The sequence below is a fragment of the Nannobrachium achirus genome (assembly GCF_963921795.1).
Source record: "Nannobrachium achirus genome assembly, chromosome: 22".
Lineage (NCBI taxonomy): Eukaryota > Metazoa > Chordata > Actinopteri > Myctophiformes > Myctophidae > Nannobrachium > Nannobrachium achirus.
Window position 1 is genome coordinate 21407283 of NC_137829.1, and position 21801 is coordinate 21429083.

Sequence of the window (21801 nt, forward strand, 5' to 3'; positions counted from 1 at the left end):
GAATAAGGAATGTATTTCACCCTGGGATAACATGCTTCTTCTTAGACTGTCAGACCCACCACAAGTAAGAGCGTCTCACTTACTGTAGGGTCACAAGGCATGGTTCAATTAAACTCAAGCACATCCTAATACAGTCGGGGAATCCATGAGAAAGGAGGGAAATATGACACTTTCCTGAGGGGGAAAAGTCTATAAAAAAAAGAAATCCCAGCATCCTGAAGGGGAGAAGATATAAGGAAAAATATAAAATATGTGGATTAAGTTTTCAGAGTTCCCAAGAGTGAATTGCTAATGACATACGTAGCCCATTGCTTAAGGCGAGTTAAACCCTTTTCCTTTGAAATCTGCTTATGAGGCAATATTCTCTCAGAGGGAGTGATTTGTAGGCATCTGCGCAGCTCCAAGCCCAGGCCTCGTTCTCACACACACACACACACACACACACACACACACACACACACACACACACACACACACACACACACACACACACACACACACACACACACACACACACACACACACACACACACACACACACACACACACACACACACACACACTATGCACGCACGCAGACACACACAGAGACATTCGCATACAGACCAAGACACAAATACACATGCGTGCATGTGCTACTACTACATGCACGCACACTCTCTGACACACAGTACATAATGTAGTCTGCCTATTATAGTGATATGGCGGTAATTAATAGGGAAGATATCAAAAGCAACGCATCAGATGGGAAGGATCCCAGCTATCTCAGGGATTCAATTAGGACGATGGACTCTTGTTATTGAGTTAAACATGGACTAAAAGCCTTTGTGGCCGTGTGTATAGTCAGCGGGTTCACTGGCTTGTCAGTGTTTTTGTTCTTGCTGGCTGGCTGACTGGCTTGTGATGGTGTGTAGTTTGGTGCACCATCCATCAGTGTGTGAGCCAGTCAATCACTTACTGTAGTCCAGGGGACTTCAACAGGGGGTCCAGGACCCCTAGGGGGTCCTCAGAGTTACTACAGGGGGTCCTCCAAATCTTTGTGTGATAGAAACTTTTTTTCTCCTTTTTTATATTAACCACTTGAACCCTAGCACCCATACTTTGAGAGCTTTAGCCAACGCGAGGCTATTTTCGGAAAAGAGGTTTGGTGTAGAAGGGAAAAAGAGCAGACAGTACAAAGTGAAAGGTCAAGATTATTAAGTATTGACGGTTCAAGTGGTTAAATAAAGTGGTTAAAAAAACTATATGGAATCTATGAAAGGTTTGTGGGGGTCCCTGCTTCATCTCTCTCTCAACTAAGGATCCTTGGCCTGAAAACGTTGAAGACCCCTATTGTAGTCAGTTGTAATACATAAGTTTCTTTAAATAGCAGAAACCATGCACTGTTTGCCATCTCTTTACCATACAAATGTTAAACTAGTATTATGCCTACAGGTAAAATAATCAAACATAATTTGTTCTACATCTCTCATCGTATATCATTTGTGAATGTGACCTTGAACTCTCTCTCAGAGAACATTCTCATATTGTCATGGCAGTTTACTGATCAAAGTGATCATTCTCACCAAGTGTCACGAATGGTTGCTTATCCATTCTAAAGTTATCTTGCCAACACTCTCTCTCTTAGACACACACCTACAGTAACATCTTTAATTTGTGTTCACATTTAACAATAAATTCTTGAACACCTGTCCAGTAAGTAAGTAAGATAAGCGACTGTCAGGTCCTAGACATACTATGTACCGCTTTGCGTGATTTTAGGGAAATATATGTGTCTAAAAATGTGTGTTGCAAGAATCAGCCTCATGGTGGCGCTAGAAGAGGGCCATGTGAGAAATGAGTTGTGGTTTGGCAGCCAAGGAGTGTGTGTGCAAAGTTTGGCATGGATAGGGGCAACGGTGGCGGAGATTATGAGTAGGGGAAAAGTGTGACGTGACGTGACAGACTGACAGACCGACAGACAGCCGGTGGAGGTTTTGATGAAACTTGGGAAACTCAACAAGTACAGATCACGGATACAGGAAGCATCGCCTCCACCATATGTGGTGACTGCCAATTATCACAGACATTGAACAGAACTTGGCCAGTGCCTTAGCTCTAGGCTTGGGCATTCCTGCAATCTGCAGGCCTCTCACACCACATTTGACTGAGGCTTCCAAATATGAACACAAGCAGTTTACATTTGTTACCAATCTGTATAATAGCATCCGTAAGACGTTGGTACTTTTGCAAGGCAAATGGTCACTTCTCTACTGTCCATCAACAACAACAGCAGGTGCATTAGCTGTAACGTCACAAACACACACACAGGACTGAATACAATACCCTACCACGCATTGCAGCAGGCAGCATAACTAATTATGAACAAAACTGCTTCCTCAAGTATATTCACTGTGGTTCCAATCCATATAACTCAAAGGCGCCAATACCATACACAGCTACATGCCACTAAACCTTAATGTAGTGGTGTGAGTGGCTGTAAACCAAACCAACATGTTCATCTTGAGCACATTGTTGTAGTTCAGGGGTCAGCAACCTTTTTGCAATGAAGTGCCTTGTTTTTGTTTGCTAGATAATCAGTGTGCCACGTCAACATTCATTTTAATGACACCACATCCAAATTCTGCCATATTTTGATTGTCAGGACTATTGCTATAGTGATCATTAGACTCAGAGCAATAACACATCCTTCATTCCCTCCCCAGTTAAAGTTCAGACTTTTAATGAATGTAGAATTATGTGCAGGATGTCATTTGCTGCAAATTGGGTGACATAATGTAATTGACCAAACAATATTTGATTTTAAAATATAAATCCTCTCTCTCACACTTCTGCCAGTGTGCCAGTGATCACCCAACCCCTGTGCCAATGTTAGCACCCGTTCCTAAGGTTGCCTACCCCTGTAATGTCGTTGAAGGGGTGCCTTACCTTGTCTTTGTCCTCTACGAGGTCACTGAGTATGTCATCAGGGTCCAGGATCCCCCCGTCACAGTATTCCACGTGGTGGGTCCGCACCAGGAAGTCCCCCTCCTGAGAAGAGGAAGGCATCAAGACAAATCAAAATCACAACAGGCTTTCTTGTCATTCTTGTCACAACAAACCTTGCAGAAACCATGATTTATGCATGTGTCTATTTATTAATCCATCCATCTATCACATGACACTTTTAGTGCTTTTTGGCAGGTGCCAAATGTAGAAGAAATGAATTAATGGGATTGAGAAAATAAAACCTTTGTTATGTTGACGACAAGATAATAAATTATCGTTAATTAAGTCCTGTTGTTATGAGTAGAGCATCTTAATTATTTTATGAATCATAAATTATAGTTTTTTTTATTAATACCATGAAGAATTAGGAGGACTAATTTCCTCTGGAGCCTTAAGAGTCTGGGAAGCTACAGTACTTTGATGTAGCCCAACCATCAATAATGAAAAGAGGCTTTTGTTTTGAGTGGAGGACATAATACGCAGTATTTTGCTCCAGACACTGATATGACATAATCTGCTGACTTTTTATTAGCTAATCTGTTAGCTACGTGGCTCTAAATGTGGGGTCGGGGGACCCCCAGCAAGGGGTCCTTGAGGGGGTTCCAGGGGGTCCCCCCAGCTACGGGTCTGTAACTCTTAAGAGTTACTTATGTATCAGATGGCGGTCCGTGGACTAATGTACACAGGAACAAGAAACCCAAGGCCAATAACTACATTACAGAGCCATCCTCTCCTGGGCCTCTGTACCATCAGCGTCTTTCTCATTTCTACATCCACACACTCCCTCCCTCACTTCCCCTCCATCATTCCTTACGTCTCTGCTCTCCTCCTTTCATCTCTCCCTCCCCCCTCTCTACTACACCTCTCCCCGTCGGGCGAATTGTACAGATCCCAGTGCAAACCTCTCCCTCTTTCTCCCTTCCTCTCCCTCTCTGCTGTATTGGTTCTGTGATTAATGACATCGCCCCTGCGCTGGACAGCTGACTACACAGAACAGGTTGTTGAACAACATATTGAGACAACACATGCACGCACGCTCGCACACCACACACACACACACACACACACACACACACACACACACACACACACACACACACACACACACACACACACACACACACACACACACACACACACACACACACACACACACACACACACACACACACACACACACACACACACACACACACAGGACAAGGGGGGGAAAAACATTCTGCCTAGGGAGTGGTATGACTCAGAAACACTTCGGGGTGGTGCTCCATTCAATCTTTCGTTCGTTCAGGGTCAGGTTCTTGTCAATGCTCTGCACAGAAAGTCTCATGAGGAGAGTGTTTGGGGGGTGGGGTGGAGAAGGGGGCCATTGGAAGTCTTTTTCAAGAACGAACACCCACTATAGCAACTCGCACACATTGTGGAAAACTCATGCCTTGATTGCAACCTTCAGGTCGCAGTTACTATCAAAACCTCCACCGGCTGTCAGTCTGTCTGTTTGTCAGTCAGTCTGTCCGTCACACTTTTGCCCTACTCATATCTCCGCCACCCCTCATTTCTCACATGGACCTCTTCTAGCGCCACCATGAGGCCGATTCTTGCAAAACACATTTTTGGACACTGCTCCTACAGATTTTGCCCTAAAATCCAAAGCGGTACACATTATCTCTAAAGTCATGTCATCAACATGGATCTGTCCCATTTCCCATATTCCCTCCTGATTGGCTACCATTGCCTTCTAAAGTTTGTGAATGCGACCTGACGGTCGCTTATCTCCCGATTAGGGAGTCTTACTGGTACCTTCCTTTGTTGGGTGCAAGCTACATGTAAAACATAACAGTGAACTGTACATTTCTCACTGACCATTAACCACTTAAATCCTATGTACTTCATTGACCGGGGATCCCCCAGGGACCTATACTTGGTCCGCTCTCTCGTCTTCCCTCTAGTCTACAGTCTACACAAAGTCTCTTCGCCAAAACAGCGAAGAGATAAGCTCATTTAGAATATCACGACGTGTTGCGAGCCTGTAAATTGGCTATTTTCAACAAATGTTAGCCTATTTTCACTGAATGTTAATCTATGATGACATGCCCAGGATAGGCATGTTAGCGTTCATGTGGGAATTTGTAATGCTGTATATCCTCTAATGGATCGACTAATGTCTACCATAGTTAGAAAACTGAAGCCCTTTCAAGTCTTTCAATATATATTTTTAAAAGCGAACATTTGTAACTCAAATATTTGCTTCTGGGTGGTCCATGGAACAACATATTTTGAGATGGGGATCCGCGTGTAATTTTGGTGGTCCTGACCTTGACATGAAAAAGTTTGAGAACCACTTTTAAAGCTGGTTGCACTGCACTGCGTTTTTTTTTTTGTGTGCCACGCTGTGAGCTTGTATATCTGCTATTTTAGTTAAAGCTAATAATGTTTAAACTAAAGTAGTTCAAATCTAAAGCGACATAGATTTGCGTTCAGGTCGAAATGGGTTAAATAAATATGAATGATCAGAAAGTTCCCAGCAGTCATCCTGCTTTTGGTGTCTGGTCTGAGCACTACAACTGATCAATTTAATTTCGCAGTACCGATTAGAATTATCATCTTTCCCTAAACAGCGGCGTTATTCTGCCAATTACTGTATGCTTCTGCTAAGGAATAATTCAATGCCTCAAGTTGTTTTGGTATCCATTTTAGAGAACACCCCCATATGGTTTTCTTGTCAATGTGTAAAGGCTTCCGAAGTAGCACTTAGCCATATGACATTTTAAAAAATCAATTATGTGAACATAAACAGATAGATAAATTATTTCGGGCAGGAAGGCTGGCCCACCTATTGACAGGCGTCACAAACAGCTGCCTACCACGGCGTGATGAATGTGAAAATCAGCACTACTATAGGCCTGGGGCGGTATGGACATTTTGTTACCGCGATTACCGTCTTCCCATTTACCGCCGGTACTGCGGTAATTACCGCACCCCCGTGTCTATTAATTAAGGTTCGGCGATAAGCCAAAATATTGCAATCATCTTCCCAAAAGTCGCCTCTCCACAGTGGAGAGGCGACACAGCCTGACTGCCCGAGATATACTTCTCCGTACAGCACAGCGGGTCTGGCTTTCAAAGGAGCAGATCTACAAGCTCACACCACATGCGTTCTGAGCTTTTAGATCTGCACTGTCGGGTTACCATAGTAACGTAGGCTAGCTACTTGGGCTTTTCAGACACAAACAGCTATGTGAACAAACCAGAAGAGGAAGGGTAGTCAGATCGTGTACAGTGATTCTGTAAACTCACGTCACGTCTCAACTCTCAAATCACAGTGATTGAGTGCTGCTATATACAGGTTTTAGTTACAAGACTTGACAGAAAAGGTTATAAAATCGCCGACGCGCCGCTGGACGGAGCACAACGTGCGACGCGGTGGAGCTGGAGAAAGTAAAATAGTTTCATTTTCGGTTTTGTCCACGCGGCCCGCGCTCCGCCAGTAATCCGTATGAATAAAAAAAGATATGCCACAACACAAGGTATGTATTAACATCCTTGTGTCGAGTGGATTACAGAGAAAGTATATGCTGCATTGCTGCTCCGTCATAGAGTTGTGCTCCGTACTCTACTGCCCTGCGTGCACTGTGTGTGTGTGAGTGACGTATGTGGGCGGCTTCCAACGTGTGGTACACGGCCCAGAGCAGAGCGGCATGGAGCGCATGCGGTCCTCGCTTCTCCCCCGTTTTAAAACTCGCTCGTTCTCAATAAAAATAGCCTATTTTTTTGTCTTTTTTGACCGCGGTAAGGACCCTGACACCGCGGTAGGCCGCGGTATACCGCGATACGGCGGTACGGCGGTTACCGAACCCAGCCCTAGTCTGGACCTGACTTCACTCATTCATTACAATGTATGTGGGTGGGCTGGAGTGTCTGTCATTTGCAAACACGGATGCCGTTGTTTACTCGTCGAGAATAAGTATTTGTCTCCGTTTTAACGTGGCCTCTTTCTCTAGATCAGGGGTCTTCAACAGGGGGTCCGGGACCACTAGGGGGTCCTCAGAGTTACTACAGGGGGTCCTTCAAATCTTTGTGTGATAGAAACTTTTTTCTATCACACTATTTGTGTGATAGAAACTTTAGCCAAAAATAGCAGATCTACAAGCTCACAATACCTCGCCCTGCGAGGCGTTGTAAGCTTGTAGATCGGCTATTTTTGGCAAAGAGGTTTGGTGTAGAGGGGAAAAAGAGCAGACTAAGTACAGAGTGAAAGGTCAAGTTGATCAAGTATTGACGGTTCAAGTGGTTAAATATCTGGAAACACAAATTGACATGAATCCAAAATACTGTACACGATGATCGTGCTGTCAAACGATGGAATCTCTGAACAGGTTGTGGGGGTCCCTGCTTCATCTCTCTCTCAACTAAGGGGTCCTTGGCCTGAAAACATTGAAGACCCCTGCTCTAAATCAACTTCTCTGTGATGTTGGGGAAGAACGGTGCCTTCAAATGGCCTCTCATTCACACCCATTCAGCCATTACTGTTACACAAGAAAGACCGCACAGTAAAAATCCTCAGTGGTATTTTATCCAGTTGCGACTATGAGAGCATGCAAAACGCGACCATGTAGACCCGAGCGGGTCCGTTTGGAAACACTCGCAGGGTTAAACAGACACCGAGGACTTTCACTGTGTGTCCGTGATTTATAGACCGCGGGAGACAGGACTGTTTAGACAATTACACACTCACTCTCAGAACTCTCACTTTCCCCCTCTCCCTGTCTCTCCACTCGTCCTCCCTCCCTGAATGGAATGCATTGTTTGACTTGATTCTAACATTGACTGCTTGGCTCACGCCCTGGCCAGATGTAACAGAGAGCCATGTTTTCAACATTTGTGTTTGCTTTGTTTTGTTTCCAATCTCGGGGTCACTGTTTATCTTACATAAGCGCTATGGATCAGGGCCTTTCCCCGACTATTAAAACTCTCAAGATACCCGTTAAAGTACTTTCCAAGATCACTCCAGGGTTAATTTCAAAGAGATGTTGTGTAAATATTTTACATCTTTGTTGTCTCCCTCTATTGTTCCTAATGACATTTACTTCAAGGGTGAGAAAAATGTACAGATATTTATTTAATACCCTTTAACAGGATATCGCAAGCCTTCAATGATTTATGCATTCAAACCCTAATTCAGTTTGACAGTCACACCATTGTTTCTATTACGATAAAATGTATTATGTATATGTAAAATGTATATGTCACTGTATTCATTATTGTACATACAGTGTTTGATAATAGTAAGATGCCTCAGGGCGACATGAGACCTCGCCACGCCAATTCTTGACCATCTGGCCAGTGATATACTGTACGTATATCTGCCCAGCTACCCATATATGGAGATTCCTGCATGATAGTCAACAATGTGATGTCAGAACATGCCCATATATGGGCATAAAACGGACAAGGACGTAATTAATTTGCAAGTGTGATCTGGGAAAGCCCATGTAAAAATGTGTACTGACTGACTGACTGACAGACACAGACAGAGACAAGGTGCGACATTTCTCATGGTACACTGCGACCTTCGGTCGCAATCAGACACTCTTAAATGCTAATTCTTTGCATTAGAAACAGAGAGCTATAGCCCACTGGTTATCAAACTTTTCAGGCTGCGACCCCCCCAAAATAATCATATTTGAACTGGGGACCCCCCATCTTCTCTTATGGGGTCCATGGCAAAAAATATTTTCAAATGGGGGTCTGTGGTCATATACAATTTGGATTAGAGTGGGAACAATTTTAAATGGTAAATGGTGCATTTATAAAGCACTTTTTATCCAAAGCGCTTTACAGATATTGCGCATGAATTACATTCACCCATTCACACACACACACACATTCATACACCGATGGAGGCGGAAACCATGCATGGCACCAATCTGCAATTAGAGGTTCTGCGTCTTGCTCAAGAACATTTCGACAGTAACTCTGGGGGAGCCCGGGATCGAACTGGGCCACTCTACCGGCCACTCACCCATAATATATTCTAGTCATATACATCAATTACCGCAAAGAATAAACTAATGACGAGATGACCTTTTTTTCAGTCTATAGATCATCTGTATTACTATTGTGACCCGCAGTCATTCTAAGGTAAAACAGCACATTGTGATCTCTCGTTACACAGTATAGAGGCTGTAAAGAGAGCGCTGCAGAGATAAGAGTTGAGCGAGCACCGATCTAATCTGAAATTCACAGCAGATCACGTGGATAACATGTTACGTTACTGTCAGCGCACTGTAGGAAACCTTGCACCCCCCAGATCTGCCCATGTTTAATGTCTGATAATGTCTGATAGGATGGGGGGGGGTTGTAAGTTGTTATAAAGATAACAGATGTAAAACCTCTGATCTGATCTGTGGAAAGCAGCAGGATTAGCACACTAATAAAGTGTTTTCTATGATACTATAAGAGATAAAGTCGGATATTTTCTTCTCCTTTTTCTCTTTAAGGTATTCAGCCCTCAGGGCGTGACCTAGAAAATTATGAAATAGATGATCTCCGTGTGATTATCAGGATGTGGCTAATACCTCCGCTAGAGATACCAACTGTTGTGGTAAAACTTTGAACTCTCTACAACACAGCTGGGAGACGCAACTTACCTGTGTGTGCGGCTTATGTGCTTTTCATTCCTTCCCCTCACTCCCTCCCCTCCCTCTCTATAAACAGAGCTATTCTAAGCCTGGGGAGGGGACAGAGAGCATAGGAATTTCATTCAGTCCCCATAAAAAGCATTATTCCGCCTAGGCCAGCGATACCCATGTATACTGTGTAGTGTACTGAGGACTTTGCCATTTCCCTGTACAATGTTACTCACGACTAGGTGCACAGAAGGTGAACGGACTATTGCAAGAGAACATTCAGTTAACAATATCCTAAAGAGAATAACAGTACTAGTCATCATTGCATAGTCTCCCAAGCCAGACAACTTATTTTTTAATCTATTAGTTAGATTAACTGTTGTTCTTGTAGATGCAGTGGCTAATCAGTAGTAAATCACAGTCTAAACTCACTCAAAGTTATCACTCAACGGGGCCTTGTGGATTAAGACCAGGGGGGAGATCTACAGTTGTTCATTCCACAGCTTTTGTGTTTTGGTTTGCAAAACTCAGCTAATTAAAGCTCAAGTTGTTGTGCACCGGGATAAGACTCAGGGGATGAACGGTCCAACAGAGAGCTCTCTCCTAATCACCAGGCATTCCGCAGTACCTGTGCTGTTTCACTACTCCGAATCTGTTATCTGGTTATTTCCACACACACACATACATACAAGGAGACAGACAGTCACACACCATTCCTAGGGAATGGCTCCGATATCGAACCGAATGGCAGTTCCATCTTCCCATGTCGCAGGACATATAAAATACACTTAAAAGGGTCAAAATACAACCAGTAAGAAGCATTGGGAACCCAAACCATGGAGCCCATAGGTCAGGAGAATATCTCCGGTTTCTGTAGCATGAGGCGGTTTGATATACAAGTAGACCCCCAGGCCATGATGTGCTGAACAATACATTGGACATTAGGGATGTTCCTAGCGACTAATTTCACTGACGTGTACACGACAATTTTGTAAACGAATATTCGACTAGTCGAAAATTAATTGTTATTTTTTTTTTAATTGTAATTTCACACAGAAAATAGCCAAAACCGAGCACTTCGATCTATTAGGGCAAACCTCGTTTGAAAAAAGTATCAAGAGTATATAAAAGCCTTTTAAAATGTTATATAATATTGAAATCTTGCTCAAATTAATCAATTACGTCATTGCGTGAATCTGGGTCAGATCAATAATTAGCGCATCAGTCTCAGCTTGGTCGCTACAACAGCTGATGTCTGTCTGACTGGAGTCGCTATAGTAACTGAGCAACAGCTCGGTTCTCTTCAAAGTTAGCTACATAATGGTATTCCATACTCAGCCAATGTATGATTAAGCATTCTCCTTGGCTTGTTCTCACCTCAAAATATGGATTAATTCATGGACCGGATCACAGATGCAGCGTGCAGGCGAGTGATTCACATCCAGTATCTTTAAGATACACGTCGCTTAATTGCCATTAATTTACTTGCGCAGCGGACAGCCTGCCTGGTGTGTGGCTGCATGCAGCCATGCACACTCACTGCAGGTCAGCGCGACCACTGCAGCGCGCAACAGTCAGTCAGACTGTGACACAGACAGTCATGCTCCGCAAATCAACCGAGGGATTGCTTAATTTGCTTGTTAAAAAGTAACATTTTATTAAGACAAGACAGTAATATGGGCGCAGAGTTTAAATGTTTAATAAAGTTAATATCTCAATAATTAAAAATATATTTAATAGAATAATCGAATTGTATTTTCAAAACGAATAGTGGTTTACAAACCGTGTACTCGGATAACCGAATACACGCGCACATCCCTATTGGACATGACGCTGGTATATCACAGGGACTTACCCCCAATCCAACCCTTGCTGCTGACTGAGTGCCAAGCAGGGAGACATTTTTATAGTCTTTGGTTTGACTCGCCCAGGGATTGAACACTGATCTCCCAATCTCAGGGCGGACACTCTAAGCACAAGGCCACTGAGCTGGTAATACTGTATGTAGGAGGGACCAACCAGGGGTAGACTAAAGTCCTTGACTGGCTCTGAGAGGCTGTTTACAAATGAACTGCGATTTTATTGGACTAATCTACAGCATGCCGGTCTGAGTAGCCTCCATAGCCGTAAATGATAACGGTATTCACAGGTTTTCCCACGGTGGCATAATTAGCCATTGCCAGTTTAGATTCAGTTTCACGTTGATTGATTGGTACGGCAACAGATGTGTTCCCGGTTTAAATCTACTGCCGTGCCAGTCAAGGGAAGCTAAGGGGAACTGAACTCGAACTGGAAATGGTTATTCCTGGACATTTTAAAGTTTGAGAACTACTGATTTAGACCAAAAGAGTTGCGGGTTCGAGTCCCGACTCCGACGACCTTTGCTGCGCCTCACTCCCCAGCTCCTGTCAGTCTAATGTCCTATCAATAATGGCATAAAAGCCCCCCAAAAAAAATCTGTAAAGAAAACAAGAATTGACACAGTCAATATATAAGCTGGTCAGATGGAAAAAAAAAAGTTTTTTGAAAAAAAAAAAAAAAAAATGTTTTTTGAAAAAAAAAAAAAAGTTTTGGAAAAAAAAGTTTTTGGGAAAAAAAAAGTTTTGAAAAAACTCGGGCGTGCTCAAACAACAGTAATAACTGCGTATTACCTTACTGTACTTTACTGTACTGTATACTGTACCTCACTGTACTGTACTGTACATATTCTGTGTTCTATATCTATGAAGTCTGTGTTCTAGATCTATGAATTTTGTCACTCCCCCCCCCCCCCGTGTGTGTGTGTGTGTGTGTGTGTGTGTGTGTGTGTGTGTGTGTGTGTGTGTGTGTGTGTGTGTGTGTGTGTGTGTGTGTGTGTGTGTGTGTGTGTGTAACTTTTACTTATAACTGAGTACATCTACAGTGCAGTATTGATACTTTTAAGATACTTTTAAAAAAACAAGTGTAAAACATTTGAGTACTTTTTCCAACAGCTACTTTCCCCCATAGCCTGGAGGACTCCTGCTAAGTTTGCAGTTGCCTTAGAGCCTATTACTCTATAAATCTATCTGTGATGTCTGATTGTACTAAAACTAGCATGCTTATTAGGCAGTAGTGGGAAAAGTACTCGCATTCTTTACTTAAGTATCATGCAATACTGCAATGTCAGTGGAAGTCTTGTATTCAAAATGTAGGATACTTGAGTACAAGTATAAAAAGTATTTGTATTAAAATGTACCAAAAGCAGAAAGTACGCATTATGCAGAACTTAATGTAACCAAGGTGTTCAAATAAGTGTATTGATTGTAGGCATTTTCCAAAATCTTGTGGTATTTCACTGCTACATATCGTTCTAAATATATGCTTTCTTGTCATTTAGTACATTGAATGTGTTACCGTGTCTCTAGAAATGTGCTCATTATTGGTGAAGATACTAACTGTAATTCTCAAAGACTCGCATTGGTTCATTCAGCACATAGTTTTTGCTCTGTTTCATTTGATATTAAAATGCAACTCGAATTAATCTACTGTGTGGACACTGATCAGATGACAGGAAGAAGCAGCTCATCAATGAATGTACTTTGTGTTGCTTTTGTAAATTGTGTAGGGTACGATATTTTCATGACTTCACACCAAAGCCCATATCATGGTCATAGAGTTAAATCATTGACAACTTGCATACTCGTTCAGTTCATATGTTAATGCAGATGGTATGAAGATGGTGTGACACATCACCTACTACAGCCTACAACGATGCCCAGGGCAACACTGCATATTGTCTATAAATGGCTCACAGTTTAAATAACGTACGGTTTATTTGGACAATCATCTGTAACAGATGAAGTATAATTAAATACGACGTGATTAACGTTTGTTTGACATCCTCATCACAATTACATTGGATGCATCGCGTTGATTAAAGTGAATGGCTGCTATAGTTTTGCTAGTTTTCATCACCTAATCACCTTCCTTTCATAACCTAATCTCTACGTTTAGAATTGAAAGAAAAATAATGTTAATGTTAGTATGAAGCTAATTATAAAGCTTAAATGGATGATGATGTCAACAATGACTTGTGAAAATCAAAGAATGATAACCGATCTACAAGCAATCATACAAACATTTTGTACTTTGATGCCAATACTTTTGTACTTTTACTCAAGTATAGACCTCTCTTTTCTTCTGTTTCATTTATCACAAGCAGGCTGGCCACAGGCACCGGCTCAGTGTGAAGGAATGGTGCTCCCTGCTGGACAAAATATTTCATTACAGCAGTACAGGTCTGGCTCCCAATCATGAGCTCGGTGACCATGTGACATGGACAGCCAATCGGCAAATAGGTCCCCTGAATGTCTCAGGACAATGTAATCTGTTTAAAGAGCTGGTCCTGCTGACCAGCTAAAAAGGTATAGTACAGTAGGCTTTAAATGGTTAATAGACTGGTGCTGTAGTGTGTCGAGCCTAAATACATTCCTGTGGTTTCTAGAAAAAGATGGCACGCGTGTCATCCTGACCCTCCCTGCCTCCCAGGTCTAATTGTCTGTGTTCTGGCAAAGAGCCAGGATGTTTTACGATGATATCAGCTTGTTTGACCAGGCCTCCTCAGCATTCCACCTTAGCATCTGGCATTCCCCCGACTATTGAAGCCACAAGCACACATCATTTGTTTTTAATATTAAAAACTGAGATTAACTCTGCTGTTTTTTTATTTGGTTTGATTTTTGTAATACTTTGTTGATTGATTTAATAATGTCATTCTGTTTTACACTTTTGTCTTGCTTGTGTAGATGATTCATTCATTAATTCAATATCTAGTCTCATATCTCTACTATCAATATAATATGATACATTGCACAGCCCTAACACATAAACACAAAGTGTAACTTAGGCTGTTGGCTTTTGTACAAACAAGGTAGTTGAACACACACAACTATAGAGTAGTATACAAACACACACAGAGAGTGTGTTTGTCTTTGTAATTAAGAAGCCTTTTTCCACAAGCTGATTACTTCCTGAGTGACTCCCGTTAAGAACAATCCTTCTCTCCCACCTTCATCAGGGCCGCTCCCTTCATTTCCCCAGCAGCTCCTCTTGCCTCCTATTTTCTCACTTCTCTCAAAGTCTCTTCCATTTCCTCACCCCGGTGTGTGTCTACTAGGCTATATTTTATCCATTCCAATTCCTGGGTCTTAATTTCTTTCTGACAATCTCTCACCTTTGCCTCCCTGCAGTGAGTGAACTCTCTCTCTCTGTGTTCTGTCAGCAGGTTGTCTCTTGTTTAGTTTTTTTGCAGCGTGTGTGGAGTGAGGTTGGGCCTGTGGGGTGTTATGGGGCTGTGATAATTACCTTACACTGTCACTAGTACCACACTGGCAGAGAGACAGTATACGGGGCTATCCTGTAGGGACCCATGTAACTGATGAAACTACAATCTCACACCATATATCAATACCCACTGCTCTCCACAGCTCTGTCATCATCACATCACTTCCACAAGCGTCCTATATGAATTGCAGCGTTACACTATCTATAGCGCTTGTCACGCAGACCCATAGCATTCCACCAATTATTGCACACTTTCATTCTTTGTTCCTTCCTCGTTTCACTCTCTCTCTCCCTCTTGTCCCTCTGTTCGCTGCTAGATAACAAAGTTGTGTATCAAGTCAGATAATTAGGCTTGTGTCAATATACAAGCCGATGAAACTAAAAAAGGAACTTTTCAATGCACTTTAAAAAACACAAAACATCCTCTCAACCCCACAGCTCAATAGGAACGGAAAAAAACTCAAAGCTCCCATCTCATTTTGAAATTTGAAACAAAGGAGGAAATAGAAAACCACCGCTTTAATGCGTATTCTCTCTGTTAGCCTCTCCTAAGTAACCCCTGTGAGAACTTCAAACAAAGCGGCTGATAAATTGGCTGCCAGTATCAGTTAGCAACAGCGGATGCACGTAGGAACACACAAGACAGAGAGGGGGAAAAAAGTGTTTTGATACCACCAACACTCTCGGAGGGACTGTAGGACTGAGTATTTGATTTGTCTGTGTGAGGGGTAGGGATGGGACGATATGAACATTTCATATCACGATGATTGTGACAAAAGAAATCACGATTTACGATATTATCGTGATAATCAAAATCCATTATCCTGGGGCGGAACATTTGCCAAAGAATAGCCGATCTACAAGCTCGGCTATTTTTTTTAAGAGATTTGGAAGAGAGTGAAAAAAAGTATCAAGTACGTACAGGATATTATGAGTACCATTTACCAATTATAGAGGGTTTAAGTGGTACCGGATATGCAGCTCGGCAAATCATCGATATCACGATAAATTAAATCTCCACAATAAGGTTATCGTGAGTGTTTTTTATCACGATAAACAATATATTGTCCCATCCCTAGTGAGGGGGAGAGAGAGAGAGGGGGAATGAGAGAGTGTGGCGGACAGTCAAAGACACAAGCACAATATAGATAGAACCAATGGAGCAATACACAGAAAGAGTGATGATAACGTGAGAGAGGTCCTGTGCGAGACTTTAAAAGCATACTGTAATTTGAGAGATTAGGGACGGCAGGGCCTCGCTGCACATCCCAGGCTCTCTAATCCTGAGACACATTAACAGCCATAATTACTAGACTACAACAGATTGTATAAATAATATAAGAGAGAGATAGAGAGAGAGAGAGAGAGAGAGAGAGAGAGAGACCGACAGACAGAGAGAGAGAGAGAGAGACAGAGAGAGAGAGGGGGGGAGAGGGAGAGGGAGAGAGATATGAGATGCAGCAATGAGGGAGAATGTTTTCTGGTCCACTGTGAAGGGGAGAGAAGGAAAGGAAAGGGGGGAGAAAGTGAAGGATTGAGAGGTAAATAACCCAGACGAGAGGATGAGTAGTAATGGAAAGGAGGACAACAATAAACCGGTGCAGAGACGGTAAAAAGGAGGAGGAGAAGTTGCTAATGTTTGAAGAACATGGATGAAGGTAGAATGATGATGGCACAGGGGGAAGGAAGGCGTCGCACAGCCAGACGATATGGGTAAAGGGTGATGATAATAAGAGAATGGAGGAGGAGGAGTTTGTAAGAATACAGAATAATAACAAATGATGAGAGAGAAAGGGAAAGAGGAGGTCAAAGGAGAGTAGGAGGCAAGGCTTAATGGTGATCTCTCTCTCACACACACACACACACACACACACACACACACACACACACACACACACACACACACACACACACACACACACACACACACACACACACACACACACACACACACACACACACACACACACACACACACACACACACACACACACACACACACACACACACACAGCAGTGTCTGTGCTTAACCAGGCATTTCATTCACTCACACACACACACAGCAAACAATGCATTTCATTTTAGACAGTCTTAATCGATAGAGCGGCTCCATTACACACACACACACACACACACACAGCAGCAAAACATGCCAGCCTCTCACTCACTGACCATTAAAAACACTTAAAAGGTTGTGTTGTGCTGAGCTGTGTTTTGCTGTTGCGCTGCGCTGCATAGTACAGTGTTGCGCTGCATTGCAAGGTACTGTGTTGTTGCATTGTTCACGGTTGGCTCGTCCACCAGCCAACTGCAGAGACATGGGTTTAATTCCCAGGGGGAACGCCGCGTCGCGGGAGGCACCCAACGGTCAGTTAAGCGCCGGGCACCAAAATGGGATGCAGCGGCCCTGGTTGGCAGTGTTCACGGGCGAGAAGCCGGGAAAGGAAGTGTCGCTGTGGTAGTACTTGTGACCCCTGCTGGTTGATCAGGGCACTGACTGTTACACTCTCCTGTTTGAAAACATGCACCATCAGATGAAATTAAGTGGTTGGTGACTCCATGTGCATCAGAGGAAGCACATAGAAGTCAACACCTTTCCCAGGCCAAGTGTGGGGAGGACTTGACAGGGACTGCAGTACACGAGTAATTTAAATTGGGTTGAAAATGGCGGGAAACACACAGGTAACACGTGGCTAGGTCTTTGATAAATTAAGTGCTCATGTTCAAAGTATTCAAAATGTACACTGCTGATTGATACAGATACTATCAAAACCTCCACCGGCTGTCTGTCAGTCCGTCTGTCTGTCTGTCCGTCACATCACGTCACGGTCACATCACACTTTTGGCCCTACTCTTATCTCCAGAACTGTTGCCCCTATCGATGACACATTTGGCACACACAATCCAACTCACAACCTCCAGCTGATTTCTCACATGGCCCTCTTCTAGCGCCACCATAAGGCCGACTTTTGCAAAACACATTTTTGAACACTGCTCCTACAGATTTTGGCCTAAAATCACGCAAAGCGGTACACAGTATCTCTAAAGTCATGTCATCAACATGGATCCGTCCCATTTCTCATATTCCCGCCTGATTGGCTATGATTGCCTTCTAAAGTTTTGTATGCGATCTGACGGTCGCTTATCTCTCGATTAGGGAGTCTTACTGGTATGAATCAATCAGCAAGATATCACTCCTATAATATAATAAAGACATGAGGAAAACATGACTGCAGTGCAAAGAGGATAGGAAAATGGGGCAGAGGATTGGGTTGGGAGTGTGAGCAACAGGACAAGATGTACAGTGGGAGGAGGAAGATGACAAATGCAGGCATAACAGAGAAGAAGGGAGTTGAATAGGGGAATGGAGGAGGTGCGATGAGAAAATGAGAAAGGATAAGAAATAGGTGAAGGAGGTACAGTATAGGAGGGCGACATGATTTAGGAGTCAAGTAAGAGGATAAAGAGAGAGAGGGGTAGTGAGTGGGATAGAAAATAATATAAGTGCATCTCTGAGTGAACTCACTGTCAGACACACGTCTCACGCACACACACACTCACACTCACACACACACACACACACACACACACACACACACACACACACACACACACACACACACACACACACACAAGCCTTCCTCCAGCCACATCCAACTATCTATCACATCAATCTATCCTTCTATATGACTGGTGTGCTCTTTGAATAATGTTGCCAATATGAAGAGAGTCACTGAGAAGATTTGCTTGCCTGATGGGGGTCACAAGGTCTCCGCCCCGGAGGAGCGCAGGGAACCAGCAGGACTCATAAAAGGAATCACAAGAGCTTCTCATTTACATTTTCAACCCCCTGAACACAGAAATGGAAAACGACTCGCGCCCGGCTCCTGTCTGGACAATCAAACCTCACGTCGGAAAACGCTTTTTAATTTTTCATATGGCAATTACGGTGGAAGTGGACCTCCATGGCTTTGGCTAATTTCCACCATGACTTTGGGATATGAAAGCGATATTGTCTTTTCATGATGTAAAAATTATGGAGCCCTTTTATATAGTCCCCTGTGCCGTGCTGTGACTCGAGGACATTTCCAAAAAAATCATTATGAAGCTGGCACTTTTCATAAAAAGTGATGGAGCCTGTTTCTTAAATCTTTGATGACTTCATAGAAATTTCAGATGTGATGAAAAGGCCTGTATAGAGGCAGCACACGAGAGAGAAAATTAAGACTTTTGCTCATGTAGCCTAATGTTTGCCAACAAGCAATGGCATGATGTATAAAAACAGTGTCAACAAGTACATCACACTTTCTTCAGAATATATTCTTCGTAATTTACAAAGGTACATGTAACATGTGTGTGTACCACTGTGTAATTAATTAGGCTTAAAGGCATAGTATGTTAACTTTGCCCTGTGTTTAAATACATATACTTTTACAGATCATTTCCCTCTACACCAGCCATTATCAGCCTCTAGAGTAGTGTGTGGTGGTTTTTACAATACATCCATGGGCGGCAGTGGCTCAGGGGTAGAGAAACCATCATTAGAACACAGAGGGCTCCCGAAAGGTTCCCAGTTCGATCCCGGGCTCCTCCAGAGTTAGTGTCGAAGAGTCCTCGAACAAGACTCTGAACCCCTAGTTGCTCCCGGTGAGCAGGTTGGTGCCTTGCATGGTTTCCTCCGCCATCGGTGTATGAATGTGTGGGTGAATGGGTGAATGTAATGCACAATCTCTGTATAGCGCCTTGGATAAAGGCAATATATAAATGCACCATTTACCATTTATGCATAAACATTAAACACATTGCTCCCTCACTATATTTTGGTGTTTTCAGTGTTTGTTTCGATAGACAGGGACATTTTTGGGCAACCAAAACGGTGAAAACACCCAAACACAGCGAGAAGTCAGTGTGTTTCTGCAAGTAAACACACCAGTCAGTGGCTGATAACCGCTGGTATAGAGGGAAATGATGGGTAAGAAAATGTATTCTTTTGTTATCTAAACACAGGACAAGATTTCACACCATACCTTTAATATAATGACAATCATCTCAATGATTTGGTGAGACCAGTCTATCTTGTACGGTTTAGAGACAGTTACACTGAGGAAAAGACATCAGCAAGCAGAGCTGGAGGTGGCAGAGACTAAAATGTTGAGGTTCTCTCTGGGAGTAACAAGAATGGATAGGATCAGGAACGAGTACATCAGAGGGACAGAGCATGTATGTCAGATGTTTTGGAGATAAAGCCAGAGAGGCCAGACTGAGACAGTTTGGACATGTACAGAAGAGGGATAGTGAGTGTATCGGTAGAAGGATGCTGAGGTTGGAACTTCCAGGCAGGAGGCCTAGAGGAAGACCAAAGAGGAGATTTATGGATGTTGTGAAAGAGGACATGAAGTTAGTCGGTGTGAAAGATTAGGATGCAGTGGACAGGGTGAGATGGAGGCAGATGAAGGGAACAGCCGAAAGGAAAAGAAGATGATTCAAGTTAATGCGTGTGACAAATACTGTACATTTAGCTTGTTGTCATTTTACCTGTTCCAATAGTTTCCTGTATCTCTGTGTGGCTTGTTGGATGAGATCTCTCACAGTCCATCCTTCCTTGCAGGGCACCACCACACCTGTTCGCCCAAATGTCACTGTCACCTTCATGATGATAGCACCTTCCTCTTCATCCAAAACTCAGCAAGCCTCCTTCCGTATACAAGGGGAATGATGGCAATAATGACTCCTATAGTTACCAAAGGTCCTCTGGAAGTCTTGATTGATCTTGGAAACGTGATAAAAATGGGAGAAAAGAAAGTGCAGTAGATCCTATGGCCCAAACAAATGAAACGTTGCTAATAATTACATCCCCATGTGTGGCCTTAGTTGTCAGAACTTGTCACAGAAACTAGGTCCAATAGCAGTGGTTGAGTGACCAAGATGGGATTCAAAAATGTTTTGTCCAAGTCCCCGAATGTACAGCCAGTTACACCCCTAGGATGACATAAAAAGGAAAAACACATACAAGTAGCTCTTCGTATTGTTCTACAGTTTACTTATGACACAGTAATGTCACTGTAGTGTCTCTATTTGACAGCCAGACAGCAGGTGTCAAGTCAAGGAGGAAAACACTTGGGTAACAGGTTGCAGAGTCCATGTAAAGTAAGTGTCAAAAGTAATCCACCATCATGACGACAGGCTGGGCTGGCAGTTGTCAAGATGACAGATAAAAGCCATGACATCCATCAGCAGCAGCAAAGGATTGAAATAAAGCTAACTTTGTTTAGCAATGTAGATCTCTGCTACAGGTAGATGCTGTCTGTGTGACCTGGGTTAGCTAACGTTAGCAGGCTAAAGAAGGGATGTATACCTGTGGAACACGAGAAGGCTCACTGGCAGCTAATTAAATACGACTTGTTACGTTTTGTAGGAGGGAAAGAACACAACGAATGAAACAAATAAATCACCCCAGAAGTTACCGAGCCTGTGTAATAATCCCAGGCTAGCTATTGTTAGCCACCTTAGCTGCACTTTGGAGGGAGGGAGTGATGCATCTCTCCATAAAGTTTTTTCCACACGAACATTCCCTTGTTTCAAAGTGCTCAAACTCAGCAGCTAATATCCCGCTTCATTGCCGATAAGTCCGTTAAGAGCCTGGAGGCTCAGTAGGTTTGATATTTGGGGGTGGAATGTAAAGTATGAGAAATGCGACTACTGCGAGGCGAATAGCAGTGCAGTGTGTCAACAAAAGTTTTGAAATTCCTCCAGTCCCGTTCTTTTTGCTCCTGAGCAGTTCCTGAAAAACTCCTCCACTCCGCTGGCTGCTGTCACCAAGCTTCTTAAAGGGACAGTACAGTGCAGTTTGATCCTCACTCAACATCCAGTGATGGAGGATGAA

At 43.1% G+C, this 21801-nt stretch overlaps 1 protein-coding gene across 3 annotated transcripts in view; it reads right to left on the reverse strand.

The window, feature by feature from the left end:
* LOC308308046 (partitioning defective 3 homolog B-like) overlaps positions 1–21524 on the reverse strand; it is a 438220-nt gene extending 416696 nt beyond the window's left edge. For all 3 annotated transcript variants that reach the window (XM_080753415.1, XM_080753414.1, XM_080753413.1), the window contains exons 1-2: positions 20454–21524; positions 2929–3030 (exon numbers count right to left, since the gene is read on the reverse strand). In XM_080753415.1, the coding sequence (XP_080609541.1) occupies positions 2929–3030; positions 20454–20570 (219 nt within the window). In that variant the 5' untranslated portion in view covers positions 20571–21524. The remainder of the gene's footprint in view (positions 1–2928; positions 3031–20453) is intronic.
* Positions 21525–21801: the final 277 nt, after the last annotated feature.